Source organism: Nylanderia fulva, unplaced genomic scaffold, assembly GCF_048542155.1.
Source record: "Nylanderia fulva isolate GAGA-0341 unplaced genomic scaffold, ASM4854215v1 Scaffold15, whole genome shotgun sequence".
NCBI lineage: Eukaryota > Metazoa > Arthropoda > Insecta > Hymenoptera > Formicidae > Nylanderia > Nylanderia fulva.
This window is the reverse complement of record NW_028189730.1, coordinates 402,845-429,389: the sequence shown is the minus strand read 5'-3', so window position 1 is coordinate 429,389 and position 26,545 is coordinate 402,845. Positions and strand designations below refer to the sequence as shown.

Here is a 26,545-nt window from a genome sequence, read left to right as displayed (position 1 = left end):
TGACGCATATCGATTGGGACTTATCGAACTATGTACGGATGATCGGATAGCTATGCAGTTTCGCATAGATGGAATTGCATCTAACAAAGAGGAGAGAATTCTGTATATACATATAAGGAAGAATATATTCACCCTTTCTAACGACATATTCATTCGGCTTGCAGTTGAATTGAAAATCAAATATTTGACGTACTCATTTTTTCTCGTTAATTTAATTTATCTCGTTTCTACTTAATTTCGCTCTAATTTTATGTTAATAATTAATTTGTTTTTATACTCAAATCTCCATTCTGCTTTTAATTATATATTACTTTAATCCGATGGAAAAAAATTCTCATTATGTTGTAAGAATATAAAAATACTATATTATGAAATAATTGGAAATAAATTATGAAACAATTTGAAATAATATTGGGCTTATTAAGAATCCTACATTTATCGCGAACAAAATTAACATTTAAACACGTATCAAACGTTAAATAAATTTCCACAAGTAACTTTTGCAGTCAGAAATTCTGCTCGGCAAAAGAAAGAGAATCAGGAATCCCGCGGGTGGCGAAAAATCTGCTCCTATCCGCTAACAAGAAAGCAACACGACGAGCGACCATAGAGTCGGGGAGATGGATGAGGGAGAAAAAAGAAGGGAGAGAAATCGCAGGACTATTCGAGACAAACTGCGGATATTTCGCGGAGAGGAAGGGCCGCGAAGGAGACAGACAAACGGACGGGGTGCGCCGCGGGGGTGTATATTGAGGCTTGTAAATGGGGGTGCTGCCACCCACCCTCCGGCCGAATCGATCCCACCGCAGTGTAGCGCTATAGCAGCCCACGTGCATACGTACCATGGGCCTTCTGCTTCCATATACATATAATGCTATAGCGTTTCAGTGCCGTAACAATCGGCCGGGACGACAATGACTGCGTAACGCCAGCTGGACGCTATTAAGAGACCGTTTAACGCGCCATTCACGAAGCGTTTTAGTGATCTTTAAGAGTCCTCGATCCGAATCCGTGATGTCGGGATTTGCGAGCGCTCGGATTTTCAAATCGAGTATCTGGCTTTCAGGCGATCTTGAAATGGAAAATTTTTTTCACTCCTTGCATTTTTTATGATTTAATGTAATATGATTGAAAAGACACAAGTTCGTGTCGAAATGAATAAATACAGGATTAAAAATTTGCTCGTTCAAAAAAGCATCAATTTATTATTATTATTATTATTATTATTATTATTATATATACGAGCTACAAACTATTAAATTATTTTATATTTATGATTTAAGCTTGGTAACTTCGAAATTGGTTTATTAATAGATATATTAAGCTTCCGAATTATTCAAATTTTTAATTTCGAAAGTTTTTCAATTTTGAAAAGAAACAGTTCCAAATTTTCGAATTTTTAGAGCAAATTGTGGATTTTTGAAATTTTTATCCTTTGGTCCGTGAATGACTGAGATGATTTTTATCATATCTGAAGCGTTCGAATTTATAATTTTAAAAGCCTTAAATTCTCGAGGTTGACTCCCGGAACTTTTAAAAATTGTTCGAGTTATCACATTTTTGATTTTGAAAATTTCCGAATTTTGAAACGGAACAGTTTCGAAATTTTGGAATTTTTAGAGCAAATTGTGGATTTTTGAAATTTGCATCCTTCGGTCTGTGAATGACTGAGGTGACTTTTACCATATCTGAAGCGTTCAAATTTATAATTTCAAAAGCCTTAAATTCTCGAGGTTGACTCCCGGAACGTTTAAAAATTGTTCGAGTTATCACATTTTTGATTTTGAAAATTTCCGAATTTTGAAACGGAACAGTTTCGAAATTTTGGAAATTTTAGATCAAATTGTGGATTTTTGAAATTTGCATCCTTCGGTCTGTGAATGACTGAGGTGACTTTTACCATATCTGAAGCGTTCAAATTTATAATTTCAAAAGCCTTAAATTCTCGAGGTTGACTCCCGGAACGTTTAAAAATTGTTCGAGTTATCACATTTTTGATTTTGAAAATTTCCGAATTTTGAAACGGAACAGTTTCGAAATTTTGGAATTTTTAGAGCAAATTGTGGATTTTTGAAATTTGCATCCTTCGGTCTGTGAATGACTGAGGTGACTTTAACATATCTGAAGCGTTCAAAATTCGTTTATAATTTGAAAAGCCTTGAGGTTGACTCCCGGAACGTTCGAAGACTTTTCGAGTTTGAGATCTCGAAGTGGCTGAATTTTCGAGTAGGATCGTTTGTCGCGGATTCGAATGACATACGGTATCCTCGTACACTGATTGCATGTCCAATACGAGGACTACCGACGCGCTCATTCAATTCGCGGTCCAGGCGCGGAATGCAACCGACGACATCGATGCTGTTGCATGAGGGTGGAGAGGGGATGAAGGGGAAGAGATGTATAGTAGTAATGGAACTGGAGAGAGAGAGAGAGAGAGAGAGAGAAATGTGGGAAGATAACGGGCGAGGAGGTATTATTACGTGTGTCACGGTACCACAATCTACTCGCTCATTCGCTCGAGAGTACAACGTACTCCCTCGCGAGGACCCGCTCGATTCCTCGCTCTCTAGAATCTCTGACTAGTTAGAATTTCCGAATATTTAATTCGTACGTTTGACATATTGGCGAATTCAAGCCTTTACCCGGAGAATTCGAGGAAATTTTCGATTTCAAGCTTTCTTCAAATTTAAATCACTATTTGTGCTTGTTCTTTTTTAAATGTAAAAATAATTGTGGATCTTTGAATTTATTATTTGCTAGAATTTTTTTATTTTTTATTCATTTTTGTATACGAAAATTTCGAAATCTATAAATTAGAAGTGATCATCTAGATTTAGATCTTCAAATTTTCCAGGATGCTCTCCAATTTTTGAACTCAAGATTTTAAACATTAAATTTTAGAACCCTTGTCAATAAACTTTCGACTGTATGATATTTTAAAAATGTTTAATTTTGAAGATTTTAAATTTTTTGAGCAATAAATCCATTTTCTTGAATTTTAAGTAGTTCAAATCGTTGCGGTCAGACATTAAGGAGAGAGAGAAAGCAACTTGAATATCTCTAAAAGCTACTATTTTAATTTTCAAATCCTTTCTCGAAATTGAAAAAGAGAAAGGAAAATAGCCTAAATTATGAATAAAACGTAAAAAATTTTAAAATTTAGAATAATTAAACTCTCTTCTTGTGGCTATAATTTCTCAGTTGTTCCAAGTGCAATTCGAAAATTAAACTGAGGCAGCTTGAATTTTTGATAGCTATTTTAAAATAAAAGAATTCCTCTTGTGTCAATCTTGAATTTTTCAAAGTCAAATCGATCTGTGCAGTTACAGTCAAGTTAAGGAAAAAAGGAAAGCGGTGAAAGATCCTAGCGAGGTGCAGTCAGGGCACGAGACGAACTTCTGCTTAACGGGATTGTAATAGCGAGGTCAAACAAGCCTCCTCACTTCCACGGTCACCTTGTCTTCCTTTCGTCTTCGCGATAACGGTTTGTGCCTAAGTTACAATTGACAATATAATCGGAATATAAAAACTAATTTTTTCTGGAACAATAAATGAAATTTTGAAATAATTACTACTACGTTAAAACCAATCCTTTTATTGTAATTTTAAAGTAGCATTTTATATTTATTATTCCATGCACTCTCTTTTGCGTGCTTTATTCGTTTCTCTTCATACACGCACATAATTATTACGAGCTCTAATTAAAAAATTCTTTATTTGCTTTGAATAATTTATTCGAATTTTCTAGTTTACTGCTTTAATTTAATTATTATGATTCAAAAGAAATTAAATTAAAAAGAGATCAATTTTTAAGTACTTTATAATCTCTTTTCGACTAGCTATTATTATTTCAAGATTGATATTTGCAACGTACGGAAATAATTGATAAGCGTGACGTGATCTGGACCACTCGTTAGGTATGCCGTGCTTCGGGATAGACGCGTATCTGACGTCAGCATGACGTCGCTTGAAAATTCTGCAGCGTTTCGTCACACACACCGCTCCCGCGCCTGCATCCGCACGCGAATAGTAAAACGCGTTGCGCGTACATACAACACACCTGCGGGTTACGCGGACGTTGTCGTCACGTCGACTCGTCACGTGGAAGCGGCTCTCTTAAGAGTCTAATGCTCTTAACACTCGTAGCCATTTATAATGCAAACGATGAAAGCGCGATGATTAATCAATCAAAGCATTCATTCTCGGAGAAAATTTAAAAAGTAAGAATGTTTGGAAAATATTATTTCACTATTTTTATATATTTATATTATTATATATTTATATATTTATATATATTATTTTTATTATTTAGATAAAATAATCCGAAAGATAGAGGATAAATTTTTTATCGCCAATATACTTATTAAAATCTTCCATTTTTATATAGATTATTGTTCCGAGATTTTTATCTCGTGTTTTGCATCTTTGTTAAATCTTTTAAAACGTTTAACATATAATATTAGAAATATAATTAATAATTAAATATAACGCCAAATAATTAAGTATGAAATTATTAATTGAAATCAGAAGTCTTGATATTATTTTAAAACAATAATTATTAGAGATTCGAGATTTTCAAGCCAAGACATTCGAAGCGTCTGAACGGATTTGACTCGGATTTAATTATATATAATATATATTTTTTCCTCTTACGTGTCGCGTTCTTTTCCATATTGTGTTACGTTCAAAAGTGCAGATCGCCGAGCTCGCCGGCGCACGAAATGTCTATTTATTCATGACGTACGAGATTCCCAAGGAGAACGAGGGCTGACCCACATTTCCCGCCAACCGAGCGACCTCCGTAGGTGGTGGTATAAGCGGACACGACGGCCGCATTATCCTTCGGCCGTCTTATACGAGGATTTGAAATTCTGAATGAAAAATATCCCCTTGCTTCGTCCGAATGTCTCGCGTGTAATCAATATCGAGTTTAAGGAGAAATACCGATCTTTGCTGTCAAACTATACCGACATATAAATCAAAGGGTAAAAGTTGTCGTCTACAATTTTGTTTACTGTCCCATTTTATATGTAAATGCTCTTTTAATAAACAAATATTTTTTTTAACAAGAAAATATAATTTCGTAACATAAAAAAAATAGAAGGATATTTGTCGAATATATTTTCCATCACAAGATTGAAAAGAACAAAAGTAAACAAATTTACAAAGTTCCTCTCTTTATTTTTCTCGATTTCACAAGATAAAAAGTTAAATTTATCGAGATTACAAAAAATAATATGAAACTATAATTTACATTTATTTTACTGAAAGCCATTGGGTATATATTAATTCAATTTCGATGCAGAAGAGTAAACAACGAAAGAGTTGTCAACGAAAAACGGTAAACGATATGAGGGATGATTTTAAAATATTGTTCGATCGGTTGTTTAATCACGAATCAACTATGTGTAGCTGTCGGCGCTTTTTCTCGAATGTGAAAGTTCGCAGTACCAAGACGACCGGTAAGATAGAATACAAGTAGAACGAACGGCATCGGCAGTTGCACAAAATCATACTGAGATTGCTGGCTCGGTTCGGCTCGGCTCGGTTCGGTTGTGCCGAGTTGCGAAACTTTCGCAACACGGCCATTGTTAGAGGGAATGATGTCGAAACCGCATCAATTTTAGAGGCAACGAGGCCAGAGCGCAAAAGGAATACTGTCAGTTCATTTTCGAAAAAGCGCAGAAAAATTGCGCGATATCGACAACATGACAATTATATAAAATCGAACTTGGGAGAATTCGCCGAACTTACAAAAAAAATGGATTGTTTTTTTATAGAAATTAATTAACGAGAAATCGAAAAGTATGAATTATACAACTTATTCATCAATGTGAGAAAAAACTTTTCAATTTAATCTAATTGAATTGAATTTAATTTAATTGAAAAAATATATGTGTACACGTGTACTCTCTCTCTTTCAACTTTTATTTTTAATTAAAATTATTAATTCAAACGGTTAATTTATTTTTATTAAATATTACTCGCCAATACTCAAAGTAAAAAATGTATGGTTTTTTTGCGCAATTACTTGCGCATATTTAATGCTCAAATTTTATTGATTGTAATATATAATGCGACATTTTTTACCGATTAGAAAACGTTGTCATTAAAAATAGAAGAATTCTAGAATATGAAAATTATCTGAAATTTTGAAAGTTAAAATTAAATTACAAAAATCCTAGATTGTAAACATTTTGAACCTATACGGGCCGACTACTAATTGTCTCTAACTACTGAAAATCATATAGTATTTATCACGTCGTTCTAATTCTATTATTCTTACACGACAATTCTAATAATATAAGAAAAAGATCAGTATTTTTCAATATTACACTCTTCCAAGAAATTCCACACATTATGCGTCTCCATTATTCGACTCTTTAAATCTCAAATCTTTCGAGATAATTCCTCAATTATCCCACAAACAATGAAAAAAGCTCCCACAGCTTGCGTTTTTTTTTTTTTTCTTGATAATTCTCGGTGATAATAAATCGATATTACACGGTGCATAGATGCGCTTTGAGAGAACGGGGGTTGGCGGAGAGTTGAACGCGGGGATGGATCGAGGGTTCAAGAGGCGTCCCGACGTTGCGCGTCAATAGCGTGTCCCAGAGGCGGACGTCGCCACGTGTAAAGCCGGCGAGAAGCGGGGCGAGAGGCGACAGACTCCATTTCCCGTGTAACTGACCATTCCTAATTTCAAGTCCTCCCGGGAGGATATCGCGATGTAGTCGCGGCGAGAAAAGGCGTCGACGCAGCGAAAGATTCAATTATTAGGAAATGAGATAATTATAATACTATATGCATTATTCGTATATAATGCAATCACATCGTGAAAACACATTTTATTTTTATTATCGAACAATTTTTTATTCGAACGTTATTATAATTTTTCATTTCTCCGTATTATATTCGAGATTACTTTATAATTACTCTAGCAAAGAGAACTCTCTTTATATCTAATATTTATTATTAAAATTATTTCTGGAAATCTCGTTTATATAATAATTTTAAATTATCACGGCAATTGTAAAATAAGAGATTATAATATTCAAAAATTATTCTTTTTGTAAAAAAAAAAAAAAAACTACAATACAATAAATAAGATACAAAACAAAAATATATGAAAATTATCGTAATGTTGCTAAATTTTATTCCGGCAAATCTCGTATAATTTACGACTCTTATTAACAATTTACGAATACTTCGAGCGAAATATAGGCTATTATCAGTTTTATAACATTTCGAGCAATTTTTAATCAAGCACTCGGTGCCGAAGAGAGAGAGAAACGGCTTCTTTCCCGAAAATCAGAGAGTGCTCTCGTTGCACGATTTGACAGTTCCATAATCTCTGACAACCGCGAGGTCAGTAGTGTTAGTCGACGACGTTCGTTCAATATTTATCGTTCATAATGTTTATATGCTCTCGCGGGGAACTGCCAAAATAAATGCCTGTAAACAAACGCCTCTTCCTCAAAACAACGCGTGCAAAGTCCATTCAAGAATTTCTATGCGATCGTTTATATTGAAAACTGTAATATTTTTTATTCCTTGCTTGAGAATTGTTGGTGGAAAAAATTCTGAAAAAAATTAACATTACTCTTTGATAAAGTAATTTAGAGATTGTTGCGCAAAACATAATTTTTAATCGTTCCTAAATATAGAAACGGTAGTAAAAGTACAATTTTTGAAATTAGTAGATTATATAGCGAAAAATAGCTTGCAAAGTAATTATTATTATTATTGCAAATTTTTGAAATAAATGGTAAAGCGCGTTATATACATTCTTATCAATGTACATATATATGATTATTTTTTTTCCAAATAATAAAAAAAGATCTTTGTTATATATTTGAAAATTTAATAAACCGAGAAAAAATATACGATAGGTATATCTTGGTGCGTTTAAACGTGCAAGCGAATAACTGCACTTTTCCATATCTCTCTCTCTCTCTCTTGTCATTCTGCTAGATGAATTTCAATTAATTTGACGCAATAGCATCGGAGGTGACAATCGAGGGTAGGATTTTATTACGAAGAGAATACCGTATACTTCGATATGCAATCTGCGATGGGTATCATTAGGAGCTTTCGAGGGGCTTACGAGGAGACACACCTTGATAACTTTCGGGAAAATGAGAAAAAAGGAAGAGCCAAAGAAAAACGAGGAAAAGAGGGGATGCGAGAGGGTGGGCGAGTTTTGTGACCCCCGAGTTTGCCTCAAATATTTACGCTACGCCCGCAACAATGGGAACAATATCGGTTGCTTGGCAACCGCTCTGTTCACGACCAGTTCTACCTTTACTCCCTCCCCCACCCCCTTTTCTCCCTCTTTCCATCGCAACTAACTCATTCTCCCTTCCCCCTTTTTCATCTCGTTCTGTCTGTCTGTCTCGTTTCGTCCGATCTTCCATTCTCGCATTCTCATTGGCCGAGAGACGAAGACGAGGTATGATTGATACTGTCAAGTCCTGGGGTGTTGAAAAAGAAAAAAAAAATGTTTTACGATAATTGAGGAACCGAGTAAATTTTAATATAGATTTTCTGTGAATTTTTCTGTTTAAACAAATTTTATTAAGTCGCGCGAGAATTTATTTTTAGGGACCTAAGATATTCATATACGAAAGCTTTACGTCTAATTCTTGATTTAGAAATAACGAATTAATATTAAGATTGAAAAGCTTATAATAACAGAGTTAGTAAAATCGTAATTGGGAGAGAGACGAAGATTTAATTAACGGCATCGTTGTTAGTTGATATAACAATAATAAACATATATGACATGTAATAATTATAATGCATATTTATCGCGTCATCGAAAAAGTACTTTCGCGTGTCGTAATTAAGAATTATTTAATTATCATCTAGTGTCGCCCTTTTTTTTTAATTTCTTAACTTTTTATTCAAATGATTTAACTTTTTACGTCGATTTTGTTCTATATACTCTTATATCGCCTTAATAATTATATTAAAAAAAAAGGAAATTTAGATAAAATAAAGGAACCGATTTTTTTTAGCAATTAATATGAAAAAAATGAAGATGCAGAAATGATAGAGCAAAGGTACATAAAAATCGCATAAATAAGGATAAGTACGACGGAATTATACTCGGTGTACCGCTAATACGCTGAATCTGAATATTCAAGATTAGAGGCTGAAGAATAAGAAAACTGCGACTCTGTGTCCAAGAAAGAGGGAGAGAAGGATTCGAGGGGTTGTTACGTGGACGAGCGAGAGGTATGATCGGTATGATTCGTATATACATATGTGTGCGGGTATATCCGCGTTGTATGTGTATGTGCTCGAGTGCATTAGTGAATGAGGGGCAGGAGGGGGCGGACGAAGGAGCGGAGAGACGGGGGAAAGGGAAAAAGGGGGTACAGTGGCGGTAGAACAAGAGGGGAAGGATCAATGCCGGTTGCCAGGACAACCACGGTACCTGATCTTCCTTCCATCCATCCTGGAGCGAGTGTTTCTCGCTCGATCTGACCCCGCGCGCTTCGAAAAGGAAGAGAGAAGGGGACGCATTTCGCGAACTAGGGGGCCCCTCGAAGAACCCCGTGAGTGGAGAGAGCGACCGGCCGTGCGACAGCTTTGCGATTTCGGAAATGAGGATTGTAACGAGAAGTCGTCGATCTATATATGCGTACGAGTCTTGGATTTGGATTTGGTGCGCGCCATTCGCGCAGTCGATGAATTTCCCGATGGAATTTCGGTGGAAGTTAAGGGGATGCTGCCGTTGTTCTGTTTTACCGACTTTAAGTTAGGTTAGGTTCACTTTTTATTGAATATATAGATGGAAAATCCTCCACAATGAAAGTACTGATAATAATGAATCGAGAGCGCTGTTCAGCGACTAAGGACTTTAAGTTAGGTTAGGTTCACTTTTTATTGAATATATAGATGGAAAATCCTCCACAATGAAGTACTGATAATAATGAATCGAGAGCGCTGTTCAGCGACTAATTTTGATGTTTTATGCTTCGACATCGATTCCGCACGCAAATATACATAATTAATTCAAGTACGAATCTTTTGATACAGGCTTTTAAGGGGATGCTGCCGTTGTTCTGTTTTATCGACTTTAAGTTAGGTTAGGTTCACTTTTATTGAATATATAGATGGAAAATCCTCCACAATGAAAGTACTGATAATAATGAATCGAGAGCGCTGTTCAGCAACTAATTTTTGCTGTTTTATGCCTCGACATCGATTCCGCACGCAAATATACATACATAATTAATTCAAGTACGAATCTTTTGATACAGGCTTTTAAGGGAATGCTGCCGTTGTTCTGTTTTACCGACTTTAAGTTAGGTTAGGTTCACTTTTTATTGAATGTACAGATTAAAAAATTCTCCATCATTTTTATTACTTGTGTATTATTCTTTCATGTCATCTCTATTGGGAGCACCATATTTTGTGCACAAATAAACCGCAGAACTTTTGTATTAAATAAGTATTGTTATGAGCTGATGTAAGAGGCCGATAAAAAAACTGTAATTTTTTAACTTTTATTTTTATACGAAATTCGAGCGCTCTCCGTTCATTATTAATCAGTACTTTAATTGTGAAGAAAGATTTTTCAATCTGTACAGCCAATAAAAAGAAAAGCTCTTGAACTCAAAGTCGATAAAACAGTCATGGTCAGCATCCCTTTAAGTAAAGTTCAGAAGAAAATCAGTGGGACATCGAGTTAGAATTTTAGAAACGATCGAGAAAATAAGATCAAGTTAAATCAAGTTTTGTGAAGAGTAATTGAAATTTTAATGTAAATATTGAACCTATCGAAAATTGATGAAAAATATTTATTGAAAAGAGTTACGCAGAGTGATTTCTCTTTCGATTTCCAAAATTTAGCGAGCATCATCAGGTTAAAATTGCAATTGAAATTGGGGAAATATCGGACGAAGAGAGGTAGAGAGACGTTTCCCGGGCGGGCCGGAAATTTTCCCTCGGAAATTTGGTGCAGCCGATCGATTTTCGTTCGGGAAACGATCAATATACCAGATAGCGCGAAGGCGGAGGGTGAGCCGAAGGGTGGGAAGGAGTAAAAATATTCATTGTTTCGAAGAGAGAGACACGACGCGCTCGTGTTTCTGCGCATTCGGCCGGCTGCTGGCGCGGCATGAGTTTTGGCGGGTCGATGCGCCATTGTGTTGCCTCTCTTTTTCCTTTTTTTTCCTTCTCTCTTTCAATCTTCTTTCCTTTGCGCGTATGCAGCTTGTTTCGATATATTGCACTCGGTACTTCCGCGCCCACGCTTCCTCGCGCGAGTACGTTCGCTTGAAATATTTTTTGCATCGCATTATCTCGATGTAAATAATCCGAAATTTCGATAAATAAAGCGACGAAGGTGTCGGAGAGATTTTTCGATATAATTGCAGCCTTGATGAAATGCGCTTTCAAAAAAGATTGAGACAGATCGGTGAATCGAAGAAATAAATCGCGATTTATATATAGTTGCAGTTGAATTAATTAGATCCCTCTATAAGTATAGATAATATAAAATATATATTATATGTATAAGAAAAAAATTAATAAATTACTGTAGCAAAATTTTTCATAATTTTATGAGAATGACATTTGAGAAGAAGAGAGTTTTAAAACACTAATGATAATTCTTGACTGAGATTTTCTCCATGATAGAAGCATAAATCTTAATTAAGAAACATAATTGTGCACAAAAAGTTAATAACACGAAATATATATGGATGCACAGTTTTGAAAGGGAACAATTTTAATGAGATTGTTATACTATTAGCTTACGAGACTAGATAAGAAATTATTTCTAGTCCTCTATTTTCCTTAATCTTTTTCCTTCCCCTTCCATTCCTTCCTTTCGATCAGGAAAACGATCTACACAATAACGAGATAATGCGACGGTCGAGTAGAAGCAACAGCTTCTTCGACGAACCAGTTTTATCTCCCACGCTGGAGGCTGACATTTCTTTTTCATTCATTTTCCACGCCCACAATTCGAGCATACAGCATTGTGAACAAAAAATGATTTTATATATCGTGAAGCCAGAATGATTTTTTAATGTCACGTCTTTCGGTTCTTTCAACGTCGGTTTCCTCTCAAAGAAAATGTCCAAGAAGTTAATTACAAAAAACATCTGCCCTTAAAGACTAATGCAATAGAAACAGATCATTCTAAATATAGTTTGAATCAAAATAAAATAAAAAAGATTTATTCTTCAATCTCTTTTTAAAACGTTTTTTTAATTATTATCATTTAAATATTTAAAATTATCACGTTTTGTTAAGATATTAGATTTTGTTTAAATTTATTATTTGCGGAATAACAAAAAACATAATAACACGGTGTCAGAATATTGATAACAAAGTCTTCATTTAGCGAGCGAACCAATTCCGCTGATAAGACGGCGACAAACTGTATTCGCACATGCTTGCAACGCATGATCTCAAATTCAGAAACTTTATTCATCGTTTTTTTTTTTAACTCGACGCGACGACAGGACAATACGTTCTTTATTCACACACTTGGATTGTCCTGCGATTTGTCATACGACCCTGGGACCACCGATAATTTCTTCAATCGACGCACCTTGACCTGCAACGCCAATAATTTTATTCGTTTATGTACGCGCCGAGATAACCCCCCGATTAAAAATTAACCGAAGGATGACTTTGAACGAAAGTTAAACGCGAATTTAAGTTTGCGCAGCGCTGAATCTCATCGCCGAACTTTTCAAACTCGATTAATAATGATTGCTTATTATTATTTTTTCAATCAGTCTTCGCGAGTTTGAATTTTCTAATATAATATTTCTCCACTTCTAGATTTTCTTTTTTCACAATTTATTACTTTTATAAAGATATATATATCCATAAGAAATATTTATATTTATTCTTAAAATTATATCTAAAAAAAATTGATTTTTGCTCGATTCTCAGAATACAATTTATTGTTAAATATTAATATAAACTATTTAAATCGTTCTCTAAAGAAGTTTTTGAATAATAAATTATGTATCGATTTTGTGCACATATTGCGAGATTCTTGACAAGTTACACTTTGTGTAGGTGCATTTCAATTGTGCTCGGACCAGGCCGATTTTGCGACATATATATGTACGTACGTCACGAGTGTTACCTGCGAGATAAGCACACCGGAAGTGCGTCAACGCCGTTATATATTTCATACTTAAAGTCACACGTCGTGCTTGAGCCCGGAAAATTTTCTCAGATATTTATTCAGCACAAGATTGAAATTATATTGATTTTCTTCAAACTGTATAAGAGAGAGTATAGGAAAAAAATTATATAATTGAATAAGCATATAGAAAAACATTATTTATTACCCAACGTAAATTAAATGTACAAAAAATTATAATACTAAAATAATAAATTATAAATAAGAAAATGTATTTTATTTTTTAAACTGTGAAGACTTGATTGAATTTTGATAAACAATAAATTCCCGATTTAATCAGATATTTTTACACTATAACGACAAATGATCGAAATCGACTTTTTGGACACCAATGCAACAATTTTATGCGACAAAGCGTTCGATTAATCTTCAACCCTCGCGCAATTACATTCATTATTTACGATCTCCATGCATATACATGCGTTACCAGTATGTGCCTGGATTTCCCACGGAGCACGTGTTTACCTCACATGCAATAGATATGATCGTCCACGTGCATTTCGACGAGATGGATGGAATGACGATTACAACGCAAAGTAGTGATGTTATCGATTCGAGGAAATTGGAATCTATAGCAATTAAAATATCTTCTATACGTTTCATTATAATTGTTGTATTCATTGTGTTTTATGAGCCATCTCTTCCGCCTATATTTTGAAAATTAAAAAGATTTCCAGAATAACTTATACTTAAAAATTATTAAATAGAAGCAATTCTATTACATTAATTTTTATAGTAATTTCAATTATCTTTAAAAAAATTATTTGCTTAAAATGTCGAATTCTTTTTATCAGGGAATTATAATTAATATTATTTTACTTTTAAATTTCATAAAATTTTGCTACATTTTTTTATCTAATTAAAGTAAATAAAATATTTGATACAAATTCCAATATATTACATAAAAATTATCAGAAACATCATTAGTCTTTGGAGATATGCCATCAAGGTAAAACATGAATACGGTCCCAAAGAGCGAGGAAAACCCAATTTGGATTACTTATCAGTGGAATCTAGATATACAGATACGAATCAATAACAGTCATGTCTTTTATCTAATCGGAGTAAAAGTATGACCAGGCTTCTCATTTGTTGCAACATTATCAAACATTCAAAGCTACTATTTATAATATTATTCAGAATAATAATGTTGATATAAATAATTTAGTCGAGCCATAATTTTAAAAATATAATAAAGAGAGATAAAGAAATAAATCATATTATAATGCGCACATGATATTAATAAAAGAACAAAAGCTTCGTGTAATATCACACCCCTATTACTTACTCCTTTCCCGTCTTTTCATTTTTCCTGACAGCTTATTAGTTTAATAATTAAATATACAATAAAGAGAGATAAAGAAATTAATAATAATTAAAAATATAATAATAAAGAGAGATCAAATAAATAATCATATATTTTATAATGCACACAACTATGATATTAATAAATGGACAAAAGCATCGCGTAACATCACGCCCCTTATTACTACTCTTTTCCCGTCTTTTCATTTTTCCTGACAGCTTATAATTTACTTTCTAATTGCATGTAATAGTATGCTTTGTGTTTTACTTCGATTCAGTTACTCAGCAAGAAGTTCACCCTATTACGTTCGATGTTGTTGAATAAATACGAGTCTAGAGACATCAGCCACATACTTTTCGCTTTTTTTGCTACATACATGATAGAAGTCAATCAAAAAAAAAAAAATAAATATTTGAAATTCATTCATCTTCTGAAATTGTGATTAGGAGTTCAAGGACGGAAATTCTTTTTCGCATTGTATTTTCGAACTCTGTCAACATTTTAAACTTTTTACTTCAGATGACAGAAATTTTCACAATCAATTTTCATAAAATTAAGCAAGTATAATTTAGATCTTATGCAACGCTTAAAATATTGTAAACATAAACGCATACAAACACTATCGGGAATTTCGTTGACGTACTTACCCAGATACAAACTCTTTACTGCATGTCTATTTATCTCGAGTGCTGTATACACATTTATATAAGATATACTCTTACGAATATATCTTCATTTTGTATTATATATCCTATTATATTATACAACAAGCTAAGCTCAACATTATAAGTGTCAGAGTTATAATAAACTCAAGATAAAGCTGGTACTAGGATAAATACTTCTTCTGGTTTAAACTATTAGGAATAATAATAATAATAAACACTTTTTGATCTTTTATCCTTAATAGGAAAACCTCTGCTGTTTCAAAATATTTTTCTGCTCCAATATTATTAATAGGAAAATTATTAGATAGGATATTATTAATAGGGATATTAATAGGGTTTTTCCTCTGCTTTAGAATATTTTGTGATCCACAAAATTACTACTATAAAAATTTCATTTTTTGCTCCAAAATTTTAGTTGCTAATAATGGAATCTTTTGTTCTACTTCAAGATATTCCTAATCCAAAATTATTAAAGGAACTTTTCATGTGTAATCATGAGAAAGCAAAAGATAACTCGTAATATATTTGACAACAGTTATTATAGTAAATTCCGGTCTTTCGACGACATGTACAACACAATATCTTTTTCCTGTAAATTTCCTATCTCGCGAAAGAATCGGGGAACTGTTACCAACCGAGTGTCTCTATCCACGCAGTACTATATCTGCACCTGCAGAGTCCTGATCATGGCAAAGTGGCACAGCTATGAGAAACCTCTTTAACTACTTTGTTTCGCAAGTATCAGCATCTAGACGATTAATATTGTATCTTCAGCTACACCTTTCTCTCTTTCTCTCTCTCTCTCTCTCTCTAACACACACTCCCTTTCTCTGACTCTCTCTCCCTCTCTCTCTCTCTCCCACTTCGACAAAAATTGCTTCTCTCTCACTCTCTCTTCTCTCTCTCTCTCTCTTACTCTCTCGTCATCAGCAGCTACGCCATCGTGAGACTCCGGTTTTGAAGGCGCTCACCTATTTTCCTTGTCGAAAAAGTTGGATCAGGTCGTCACTAGTCAGAAAAGTGGAGGAACTCACTTGCACTCACCGGTTCGCCGACAAGCGTCACATCTCCGCGTCGCTGAAGACGTTGTTGGCTGCCACCTTCCCTCCTCTCGTCCTCGTCGTGCTGATGATTGTCGTCGTGCTGACGATTCTCCTCGGCACTTCGGAGTAATCCGAGCGATCGGACTCCCCTTGTCGTCCGAAACGATATCACAACGACGTCGCAACGGACAAAGCCATCTTGATGGGGGCACGCGCGCACAAACGGCACCTCGATCTACCTCTGATCGTGGCGATCAGCTCCTCTTGCCAACACTGGAGGCAACCGAGTGAGAGCCCAGCATGATGGTAGACCAGCATGGCTTGATGGCGCCACAAGACGATTGCTAACTCGTCCCCACTCTCGCGTTGATACCTCCTCAAGAGTTATCACTTGCGCATAGGCTCTGATAAACCTTTCGCCTACCCTTTCCACAAACACCCTAGTACCGACCAGTCCATTTAAGAGATTTCAAGTGGTATTTTTGAAACCATGACGTAGCCCGGATGATCCGACGTGACCTTGAAGAGAGGTTTATAGTCTACAGGCGGCAACCAGCGCCACTCTAAAGGCGGCAACTTTTGAAGTTGGAAATGAACTTTCATTGAAGGCACAAAGATTAAATGAAATGTATTATCCCATAAAGAGTTTTGCGAGATAGCGCTGTCCTTATACTTTCTTACTTTCGCAAATTTTGGGTGGATTTTGTTTGGAAAATCATTCAAAGACAAAGTAGCGTCTTTTTAAAAAAAGAATAATGCTGACAAATGTCATTAAAAAATAATATATTGTCACAATAAAAATAGCTGTTTAATTGGAAATAAGGAATAATAAAAAATATAACACAAAATTATAACAAAAAAACGAAGAAACAATCAAAATAAAATAAATTTTCAATTTTATGAAAATCTTGATAATTTGACGCTCGTCGGATATTGAGATTCTCTTAAATAGATTTTATTTGAGAGCACTAAACAATTATTATCTACGCTCTACAACAAGTATATCCTTCTGAGATGCTACCTCAGCCTTACTTTTGCCCTCTGAAAAATGACGGCATTGCGAAAAAAAAAAAAGAATCGCACAATATTTCTCACAAATAGCACAGTAAATAGTTTTCTTTTTTTTTTTCCAATCTCACATGTTCTTTCTCTTTCTCTCCTCCCATCGCACTCGTTTACTTATTCGCTTCTCTAAGTAGATAAATCCTTACTGTGACACATTGTATAGTAGACTCTTAAGTATATAAATAAGTCGTAAGTCGATGCCTTGTTTAGATTATTAAATATATATGTATATGTGTATATATATTGTATATGTGTATATGAATATTCAATATATCTTTATGTTGTATATAGACTAGAACTCCTCGACACGTATCACATACTAATATTGACTATCGTGTTTCTCGACGAGACTCGGAAACTCTTCGTATTCCAAGTCCTGGCGACGTTTTCGTCCTCCCGGCCTTCTACTTCGAATGTATATTTTGATCTTGGCAAATCTTAAAATGGACTCTTTTCTTATTCGAACCTCTTTCAATGCTAAAGCGATTATGTATTCTTCCATGATCGAAATGCTGCCTCTGCAAGATTGTCAGAGAGACGAAAACGCGCCGTCGTCTTATTGCTGCTTCATATTGACTTTACGATCGTGATCAATTGCTTATATCGCTAATACTTTCGCATACTTTCATAGTATTGTAATTTCGCCCGAGCTTCATTCGGACTTTAAAAAGAATCTGAATTAATTCGCTTAAATGTCACTCGAAATTATCGTACATTTTATTTCTTTCCGTGGAAGAAGAAAGTATTTTTTTTTTTCTCATTTTAGTCAATAAATTCATATTTTCCAATGTCTCTTCAATTAATCTCTTGATTGTTTTGAGTTTGTATCTCTTCCATTTGCTTTACTTGACCTTATGCATCTTGTTACTTTTACGGAAAAAAATAAGATGCTGTAATCGAATTTCTTTCGCTTCTTCATATTTAGATAAATATAAATGATGTATATTATTATTTAAAAAAGATTAATCCACCTCTCTTTCTCTTCAAAGGAATTAATTTGCGTTTCAATAGTACTCTAATAATTAATACTTTCATATAGCCAAAAGGCATTGCTATTTTCAAAAGTACTCCTTCAGCCTTTAAGAGACTCTCGTACACATCTTATATACTTATCAATCTTGGACTTAGGCCTGAAAGATTTGCAAATACTTTGAATATCTCCTCTCCTCCCGCTATTCTATCTCATTTTACTCATTTTAAATTCTACGGCTCGCATTCTCGCGCGAGTTATATTTTTTCGCGAGGAAAATTCTTGGAGCGGATCACGAGAAAAGTACACAGAGAGAATTTTCTCTTAGAATTTATCCTGAAAATCATCCTAATCGTGGACAATATGGTATCGAAAGAATTTTACAAGGACTTCTCTGATTCAAATATTTACCACAATCGAAATAGTAATATCTACCACAATAAAATATAAAATATGCTCGATGAATTTTACATATTAATATTTTCTATTATGATAAACATCAATCAGACAAATTCTTATAAAATTCTTCCAATACCATATTGTCCAGGATTACCATGACTTTCAGGATAAATTCTAATTCTCTCCTTGTAGGAGAAAAATAATGGATTCCTTAATTCGACTCTCCGCTGGCGACCGTGCCGTCGGTTGGAGGACCGGTCACGATTTGAGGCTCGTTCGTAGGAAGCCCTTGCATCTCCTGCAGCCCTTGCACCCCCTGGAACAGCTTGCCGGGGAATCCCTGCAGGAGATCGTAGGAGACCGGCGTGGGTGGAAGAGCGGTGGTGTGTGCGTGCGGCGATTGCAGAACGGCTATCACTCTTCGGAGCTCCTCCAACGCGTTTCCTGCGTCATTTCCCATTCATTCATTCGAGTCGCGTGATAAGCGCGCAGGAAGAAAGTGTCGAATCAAAACTTATATATACTTGTATGGTGCGCAAAAAATTGCTGGATTGTAAACATTTTGTATAGTTCACTCGACAAGAATATTAATCTTATTATTTAAGAAATAATTTGTTTTTAGATAAATAACATATTTTATTATATTACTGGTATGCGCGCAAAAATTGCTTGAACGAGCACTTTTTATATAGTTCACCCAAGAAGAATATTATTAGTCTTATGATTTAAGGAATAATTTATTTTCATACAAATAATATATTTTATTATGTTCTTTAGATGTCGATATATAATATTTAAATAAGAAATATTTTTGCAATTTAAAATTTAGCAAATTTTATAAGAAAATTGCAGAATCTTGTAACGAGATTTATATATTGTTGCGTGTACATATAATTTCAATGATAAATAAGAATCACATTTGCACACAAAATTTTAACAAGTATTATTTTTTAACGCACACAATTTAATTTTTTCATAAGAGATTTGCGTTGAAAAAATCTTATTAAAATTTAGATGTAGATTTTTTGATTTACCTTGCATAAGGATGTAATTTTTCGCCAGAAGAAGGGTAGCTATTTTCGACAGCTTTCTCACGGAAGGACTATGCGCGTAAGGGATGACAGAGCGAAGCTCGTCCAGGGCGTCGTTCAAATCGTGCATCCTTCTACGTTCTCGCGCGTTAATATTCAGCCTTACGCTCTTTCCTTGACGAGTCGTCTTCGATTTCGGCGGGCAGTTTAATCGCGAAGCTGCTGGTCTGAAAAACGTCACGATGTGTCAACTTTTTTTTTTTTCTAATTATTTTATCTTAGTCTCGCGGATGGTTAGACAGCTTCACTTTCTCGTTTAGATGAAAATTTGGAAACGCAATGAAATTGAAAGCGAACCTCTCGTCGGGTCGATTCTCGTCGGACAACGCGCTCGACGAAGCGTGTGGTTGAGGTTGTTGTTGAAAGTAAAAACCACCGAGACCCACGGCACCCAACGGAGTCCTTCGTCCTGGTGCACTCTGGGTGTGTTCCGACGAATATCCGGCCGGTGGGCCCGAGACGCCCGGATGTGAACCCCCTGGTGTCGAATATACGGATTCGAGAGCCGCTGCCGATTGTGGAGGCAGTGGATGCTGGAAGGCATTTTTGTGTCATTTCTCGTTTTGTTGGGATTTTCATATTTTCGATGCAATCGTTACTTACGACGTTACGATGCTCCCAGGCCCAGGTGGGATGCGATGCTGTGCGTTGCCAGGACCCTTGCTGCAGATGCGCTTCCGGTAAACCTTCCCTGCGATCGTCGTCTTCTGTCGAGCTGCTCTCGCCGTCGTAGGATCTCATTCTTCACTCTCTCGATTTTTAACCGGCAAATTCCTCTTCTTTCTATTCAATCCCTATATTTGCAAATTCCAGCTCTCTGCGCGTTTTCAAATATAAAAGTCTTTAATTTTGAATTTATTTCGCGAAATGTTTTTTTTTCGCACTTCCGATAAATAAATGATTGCATTAGATAATTTATTACATTGGATGCAGTTAATTATTTTCTCATTAATAATTAATTTTATTATTGCAATATTTTTATTTCCAAAGCTTGTAATATATAGGTATTTTTGTTTCGTAAATTTTCAATCTCGCGTGAATCGATTTTAGGAAATAAATTTTTGTATGTTTTGCGAGATAAAAATGATTTTGTATCGAGCTTCATATTTATATATGTGCATTCTCTCGGTGCGAACGAATTTTGGTTTTCTCATTTTCGCATTCGATTAGCGAGCGACCAGCGCCATTCGCGGGGCGTCATCGGCCAGTCTAACGCAATCAATAGCAAGTGGAACACTTACCGACGACGATTTTTTCTCCAGCCCCCGCGCGCTACCCCCGCGGGGTGCAGAATACGGCAATCAGCAACGCTTTTCGCGCATCGGCGCGCAGCACCGAATCATCCCTCCGTCCGTCCTTCTACGCACTTTTTCGCCAACAGTTTCACGGATAACCGGCTCTCGAGGATTTCCCGATCTGTGGGGTGCCTTTTATTATCCAAAATCACTCGGAGCCAATCACAGCCATTTTAATTCGGGCAGGAATCGAGTTTCGATGACCGATATGGGGAAAAAATCTCGCGAATCGTTTCGGAGATTCTCTCCCCGTGTTGCGTGACGTTCCGATCGTTTTTTTCGAAAAATCTCTCGTCTTTCGGTAGAATGGTCCAGATTCGTTTTTCACAAAATTATCACGCCCGAGCGAAGCACATCGGGGGCACGCACGCGTCTCCTTCGTTGTTTGGCAGGTCCTGCGCAGGAGGAGAGCGCAACCCTTAAACTAGTTCGGCCATCGCGCGCGAGGGTGCGCGATCGAGGGATGCTGCGCTGGACCCATCGGCTGGCGAACCCTGGCGGGTCGAAGTTCAACATCTTTTCGGAGCATAGTTTGCGTTACCATCGGCAAAAGGAAACTCGTGTCTAAGAGAAGCGAGAGAAGTCGCTAGATGCCGGATATATATTGGGTGCAAAGATATGTTGCGCATTTACTTTTTCGTTTCTAAGCAAAATTATTCTTTCACGAAATGAAAATTTTTAAAACTCTCGAGGAAGAGATATGATTTTTTTTTTCATTAAAAAGACAAATCGTTCATTGACATTTTTATGAATCAGAATTTTGCTCCGAAATTGCTAAACGAGAAAATACGTGTCGTTTACAATTACATGTATTAATCGTTAAAATATTTATCGTACACTTACGTAGGATAATATTACTTTTAAATAATGCAATTAAAACACTTGTTAGTATAAATCTATCTAAGGGTGATTAATATTTATCAATTGCAATTAAGCGCAACATTATTTATTATATCGCTGTTCAATTATTTACTCTGCTACACAGCATATTATTGTTCCATTATTTTCTCTTTGTTTCATTCTTAAATACTACTATATACAGGGTGTCCGGTAACTAACGGACCAACGATTACAAATGGATTCTTTGGGAACGATTTTTCCTCAGCGAAAATGTCGAAAAAGGTCATCATTTTTTACAACTTTCCAATATTTGTCATTATGTATCTTTATAATTAAGCCTCGAATTAAAATTTTATTATAGTAAACTCTACCTGAAATTAACTGAAGAATGTAATTATAATATATATATATATATATATATATATATATATATATTATATATATAGTATATATATATATACATTTTTTACAACTTTCCAATATTTGTCATTATGTATCTTTATAACTAAGCCTCAAATTAAAATTTTATTATAGTAAACTCTACCTGAAATTAACTGAAGAATGTAATTATAATATATATATATATATATATATATATATACATTTATTTATTTATTATTCTATTAAACAAGAGATTTTCAATTTTGGGCTCTTGTAAAGAAATGAACTCCCTCCACGTCGTTTCCAGTTGAATAAATTCCACGTCCTTTTTTTTTCGCAGCGTTTTCCGCTCCGTCCGATTTATTTTACGCCGTGTTTATAGTCCGTACGTACGTTGTCATTGAATGTGATTAACGCGTTTGCGCGTGGAAAAATACTAGGAGCATCGCGGGGATGCCGAGACAATTCGGCGACAATCCTCTTCCCAATTTCTCATCCACCTTCTTTGCGTGTGAATCATACCTCCCCTTTTTCCCTCCGCGTTTCACCCACGCAGCGCGACTGTGGTTGGTTTTACACTTTTGCCTGGATCGAGTGTGTTTGTTTACTGTAAACACAATGCGACGTAATATTACCGGAGCGCCAAGCGAGAGATGATCGTAACTTCGGCATCGCATAAATTAATCGAAGGGATTAAGCAGGGATTGTTGCGCCGGCCAACACGCTTTATTATTGCAGAAGGGAACAAAAATAATTAATGTTTGCGCGGTAAGTATTTCAAGATGTTTTGCGCGCTAAATAAATTCTTCGAAGCGTCTTAAATATAAAACGGAGAGTTTGTATTTTAATAATCGTAATTACATTATTTAGCTTGTATTAAATATCGACTCGTATCTTTATAAATATTTTACAGATATTAATACATTTTATTTATATATATATATTATATAAAGAAATCTAAAGTTGGAGAAGATGTTTCTAAAATAAATATCTAATAAGGTATATGCAATATTTAAATCATAAATAATTGTATGATAGAAAAAGGAACGCGAAAGTAGAAATAATTGAAAAAAAAACAGGCAAGTGTGCGTTTATAGACGATAATATCTAAATTTTTGTTCTCGTGTAGCAAAGGGTTAAATTATTACGCGTCGATGTGCTTTGTTCGCTCGCGAGATACGCGCGAGATCTTTTCTGGGTCGAGCAGCATCCACAGTGTTGGAAGATTTATCGCTTCCTTCGCGCCGAGAAATATATCCCAAGATCGCTCGAAAATAATTGCGAGCGCATCTGCTTCGAAATACACCGCAAAATTGATCACTTCAGCATTCGCGTTCAACATTAAGGAAAAATACTGCAATTGATTTTCGTCGATCGCAGAAGAATATATCGATGATTTATATCTCTTCGTAGTTTCGGAAAATACTTGGAATTTTCAAGATATTTTTAGCGGTCTATATATTATTATTTTACATGTTTAGATCTTTTTATAACGATACATTGTTAATTATTTTTAAACGGTTCAAAGATATATTAAAGATTTTATAGGGAAATTATTGTTATTAATTATCTTTGATCACTTTATTACGAAATAAAATGATTTTGATGTACGTTTCTGAATTTTCGCTATTTATACAGGGTGTCCGGTAACTAACGGACCAATGATTAAGGGCGGATTCTCTGATCAATTTGGAAACGATTTTTCCTTAGCAAAAATGTTGAGAAGTCAATAATTTTTATAATTACATTCTTCAGTTAATTTCAGGTAAAGTTTACTATAATAAAATTTTAATTCGAGGCTTAGTTATAAAGATACATAATGACAAATATTGGAAAGTTGTAAAAAATGATGATCTTTTTCGACATTTTCACTGAGGAAAAATCGTTCCCAAATTGACCAAAGAATCCATTTGTAATCGTTGGTCCGTTAGTTACCGGACACCCTGTATATTCCACAATAATATTTATATATTCGCTACGTAAATAAATTTCAAGCGGAACGAAAGAAATTACCCCGAGAGAATTAAACGTCTTTGATAACGTTATCAGGAACCACGTTCCGTCCCGATTATTTCCCAAGCGGAAGAACGCGTGTCGGAAGGAAAGCCGAAGGAAACCCGGGAGGGAAAAAGGATCTCTCTCGCATACGCATATACACGCGTGCATATCGTTCAGCACGTATAGATCGCGAATCCGATGACAGAGAAGAAGCTAGAGAGAGAGAGAGAGAGAGAGAGGGTGGTTTTCGGACCGACGGGCGGTTCGGAGTCCTGAGGGATGAGGGACGACACGAGGGTTGCCAAGGCAACCCTCCGTGCCAACCAGCCTCGGCTTACTTTAGCCCGCTCTCGCGATCAATACAGCATCCCCCGGCGAGCTCCCGGACCAAACCACCCTCTCTCGCGCCCGCCGCGTCATCCCTCGGAACCTTTCTCCGCTCCTTCTTCTTCTTACGTGTGCCTCCTCTCCATGTGCGCATTACCGTCGACCATCACAAACCAACCCTCTCGCGTTCCACCCAAACCACCCTCTTTCTTCCTCGTCATCTCGCGCTCTGCCTCTCTCTTATCTTCGAATGTCTCTTTTCGTTACTCTCGAGCCCTCTTTCTTATCTCACCCCCTGAATTTGTCTTCAAGATTTCATTTTATATATTGTAGTGTTGTATTTAAGATGCTTCGTTTTGTTTACTTGAGAATTGTTTTCTTTGACTTGTGTAACGAGAACCAATCGAGAAGCAACACTTTCTAGTTTTAGCTATTTGTGATATTTTATGATGAGAAACACGTAACACGGGATTTAATGGAAATAGAATACTGAATACTTTGAATAAAATATTTTTTTTTGTCGAAAATATATTTGTTATCTATTCTTGTTTTATATTTGCATAGCGATGAATAATTATGAAACTTTTTATTCACGCGGTGACATAAATTTGACAACTGATTTATATTGACAGCGTCGTATAAGACATTTTTAGGGTTTTAAACAGAATACTTCGGCTTGCGACTTAACTCGGAGTGCTTTCAATCTCATCGCAGAGCCCACCGTCAAAATTAACTCCCGATAAATGGTCGTTTATTGAGAAAGAGAGAGGAAAGATACGTTAAATAATTAATCCAGCGATTCGATTAACACAAGTCCTCGCGATATTCTCGCTAAAAGATCTAGGACGCAATTAATTTTAATTAGACTGTCGCGGCTTTTATTTAAAGAGCGAAAGAGACAAAAAGAGAAAGAGAGAGAGAAACAAGTAAATAAAATTTCTCTCTCGCTCATATTGTTATCTCTCTCTCTCTCACCCTCTTCAGTGCTTTGCATTTTAATTGCATTTCGGTACGCGGCCCGTTTTGCATGTTAAAGCCGACCGCGAGGCCACTTATTGCGACGAGGGGGATGATGATGGGCGATGTCGCAAGGGGCGGTTGAGGGGGAGGGGAACAAAGACGGAATCGTCGTCGTCGTCGTCGTCTCCGGCCCGGCTCGAATTTGGTCCACGGATCATCCCGCGAGCGAGCGAGCGAACTCGAGGCTGCCTGCCGTCCGCTATCGACAGTTTTCCCAATCGTATCCGTTCCGGAGAATATTCCTCCCTTTCCCCACCCCCGCTCTCTCTCTCCCCTCTATCGTTCCCCTTTCCAACCCTCATCGACATTGGGTGTCGCCGCGAGCGAGGCGATGCAATGTGTATCGCTGCATGCGATGCAAAAATCACTATGCAAAATGGGGGATGAATTCCGTTTTTGAGAATCGAAAATCATCGCGATATTCCTCTTTCATTGCAATCAATAAGGGAAGTAATTTAGTAAATTAGTTTAACGTGTAGTAAAGAAATTAATTGAATTGTCGCTTTTTTTTATATTACAAAAATATTAATTCTTAATAAGGCCAATGAACAGTATTAAATATTTTGGATATTAATTTGTAAGCTATTTATTAAGTGATCTGTATGATTCAAATGATCAATAGAAATTAGTTCAACTTATAGTAATTAAATTAATTGAATTGTCGCTCTTTTTTATATTAAAAAAAAAAATATTAATTCTTAATAAGGCCAATGAAGAGATGAATTAAATATTTTGGATATTAGTTTGTAACTTATTTATTAATTGAATTGTCGCTCCTTTTTACATTACAAAAAATATTAATTCTTAATAAGGCCAATGAACAGTATTAAATATTTTGGATATTAGTTTGTAACTTATTTATTAAGTGATCTGTACGATTAAAATGATCAATAGAAATTAGTTCAACGTATAGTAAAGAAATTAATTGAATTGTCGCTCCTTTTTATATTACAAAAAAATAT

General features: G+C 35.5%; 2 protein-coding genes across 4 annotated transcripts in view; both read right to left on the bottom strand.

Moving 5' to 3' along the window:
- Axud1 (AXIN1 up-regulated 1) overlaps positions 1-16,431 on the bottom strand; it is a 35,133-nt gene extending 18,702 nt beyond the window's left edge. Inside the window, exon 1 of one of the 2 annotated variants that reach the window (XM_029308740.2) lies at positions 16,199-16,431. The gene's annotated coding sequence lies outside the window, so the exon portion shown is untranslated. Of the gene's footprint in view, positions 1-16,188 lie in introns of both variants that reach the window. The other variant, XM_029308739.2, reaches the window with a different exon arrangement.
- A 705-nt stretch (positions 16,432-17,136) lies between these two features.
- On the bottom strand, positions 17,137-21,422 carry Oli (basic helix-loop-helix family member olig). Of its 2 annotated transcripts, none has more exons than XM_029308809.2 (5): positions 20,964-21,422; positions 20,326-20,539; positions 20,020-20,255; positions 19,666-19,889; positions 17,137-19,075 (listed from the first exon to the last, which is right to left on the bottom strand). In XM_029308809.2, the coding sequence occupies exons 2-5, from the start codon at positions 20,461-20,463 to the stop codon at positions 18,843-18,845; spliced, it is 831 nt and encodes a 276-aa protein (XP_029164642.1). In that variant the 5' UTR covers positions 20,464-20,539; positions 20,964-21,422; the 3' UTR covers positions 17,137-18,842. The 2 variants fall into 2 exon arrangements, with proteins under 2 accessions (XP_029164642.1, XP_029164641.1); XM_029308808.2 differs by having other exon boundaries at positions 20,326-20,505.
- Between the last annotated feature and the right edge of the window lie 5,123 nt (positions 21,423-26,545).

Excerpts from the sequence above, each read along its gene's own strand:
- Oli (XM_029308809.2), bottom strand. The coding sequence starts at position 20,463 with ATGAGATCCTACGACGGCGAGAGCAGCTCGACAGAAGACGACGATCGC. Across the intron at positions 19,890-20,019 it reads GAGAATCGACCCGACGAGAG|ACCAGCAGCTTCGCGATTAA; the intron begins GTTCGCTTTCAA and ends GACGTTTTTCAG. Across the intron at positions 19,076-19,665 it reads AAATTACATCCTTATGCAAG|GAAACGCGTTGGAGGAGCTC; the intron begins GTAAATCAAAAA and ends GAAATGACGCAG.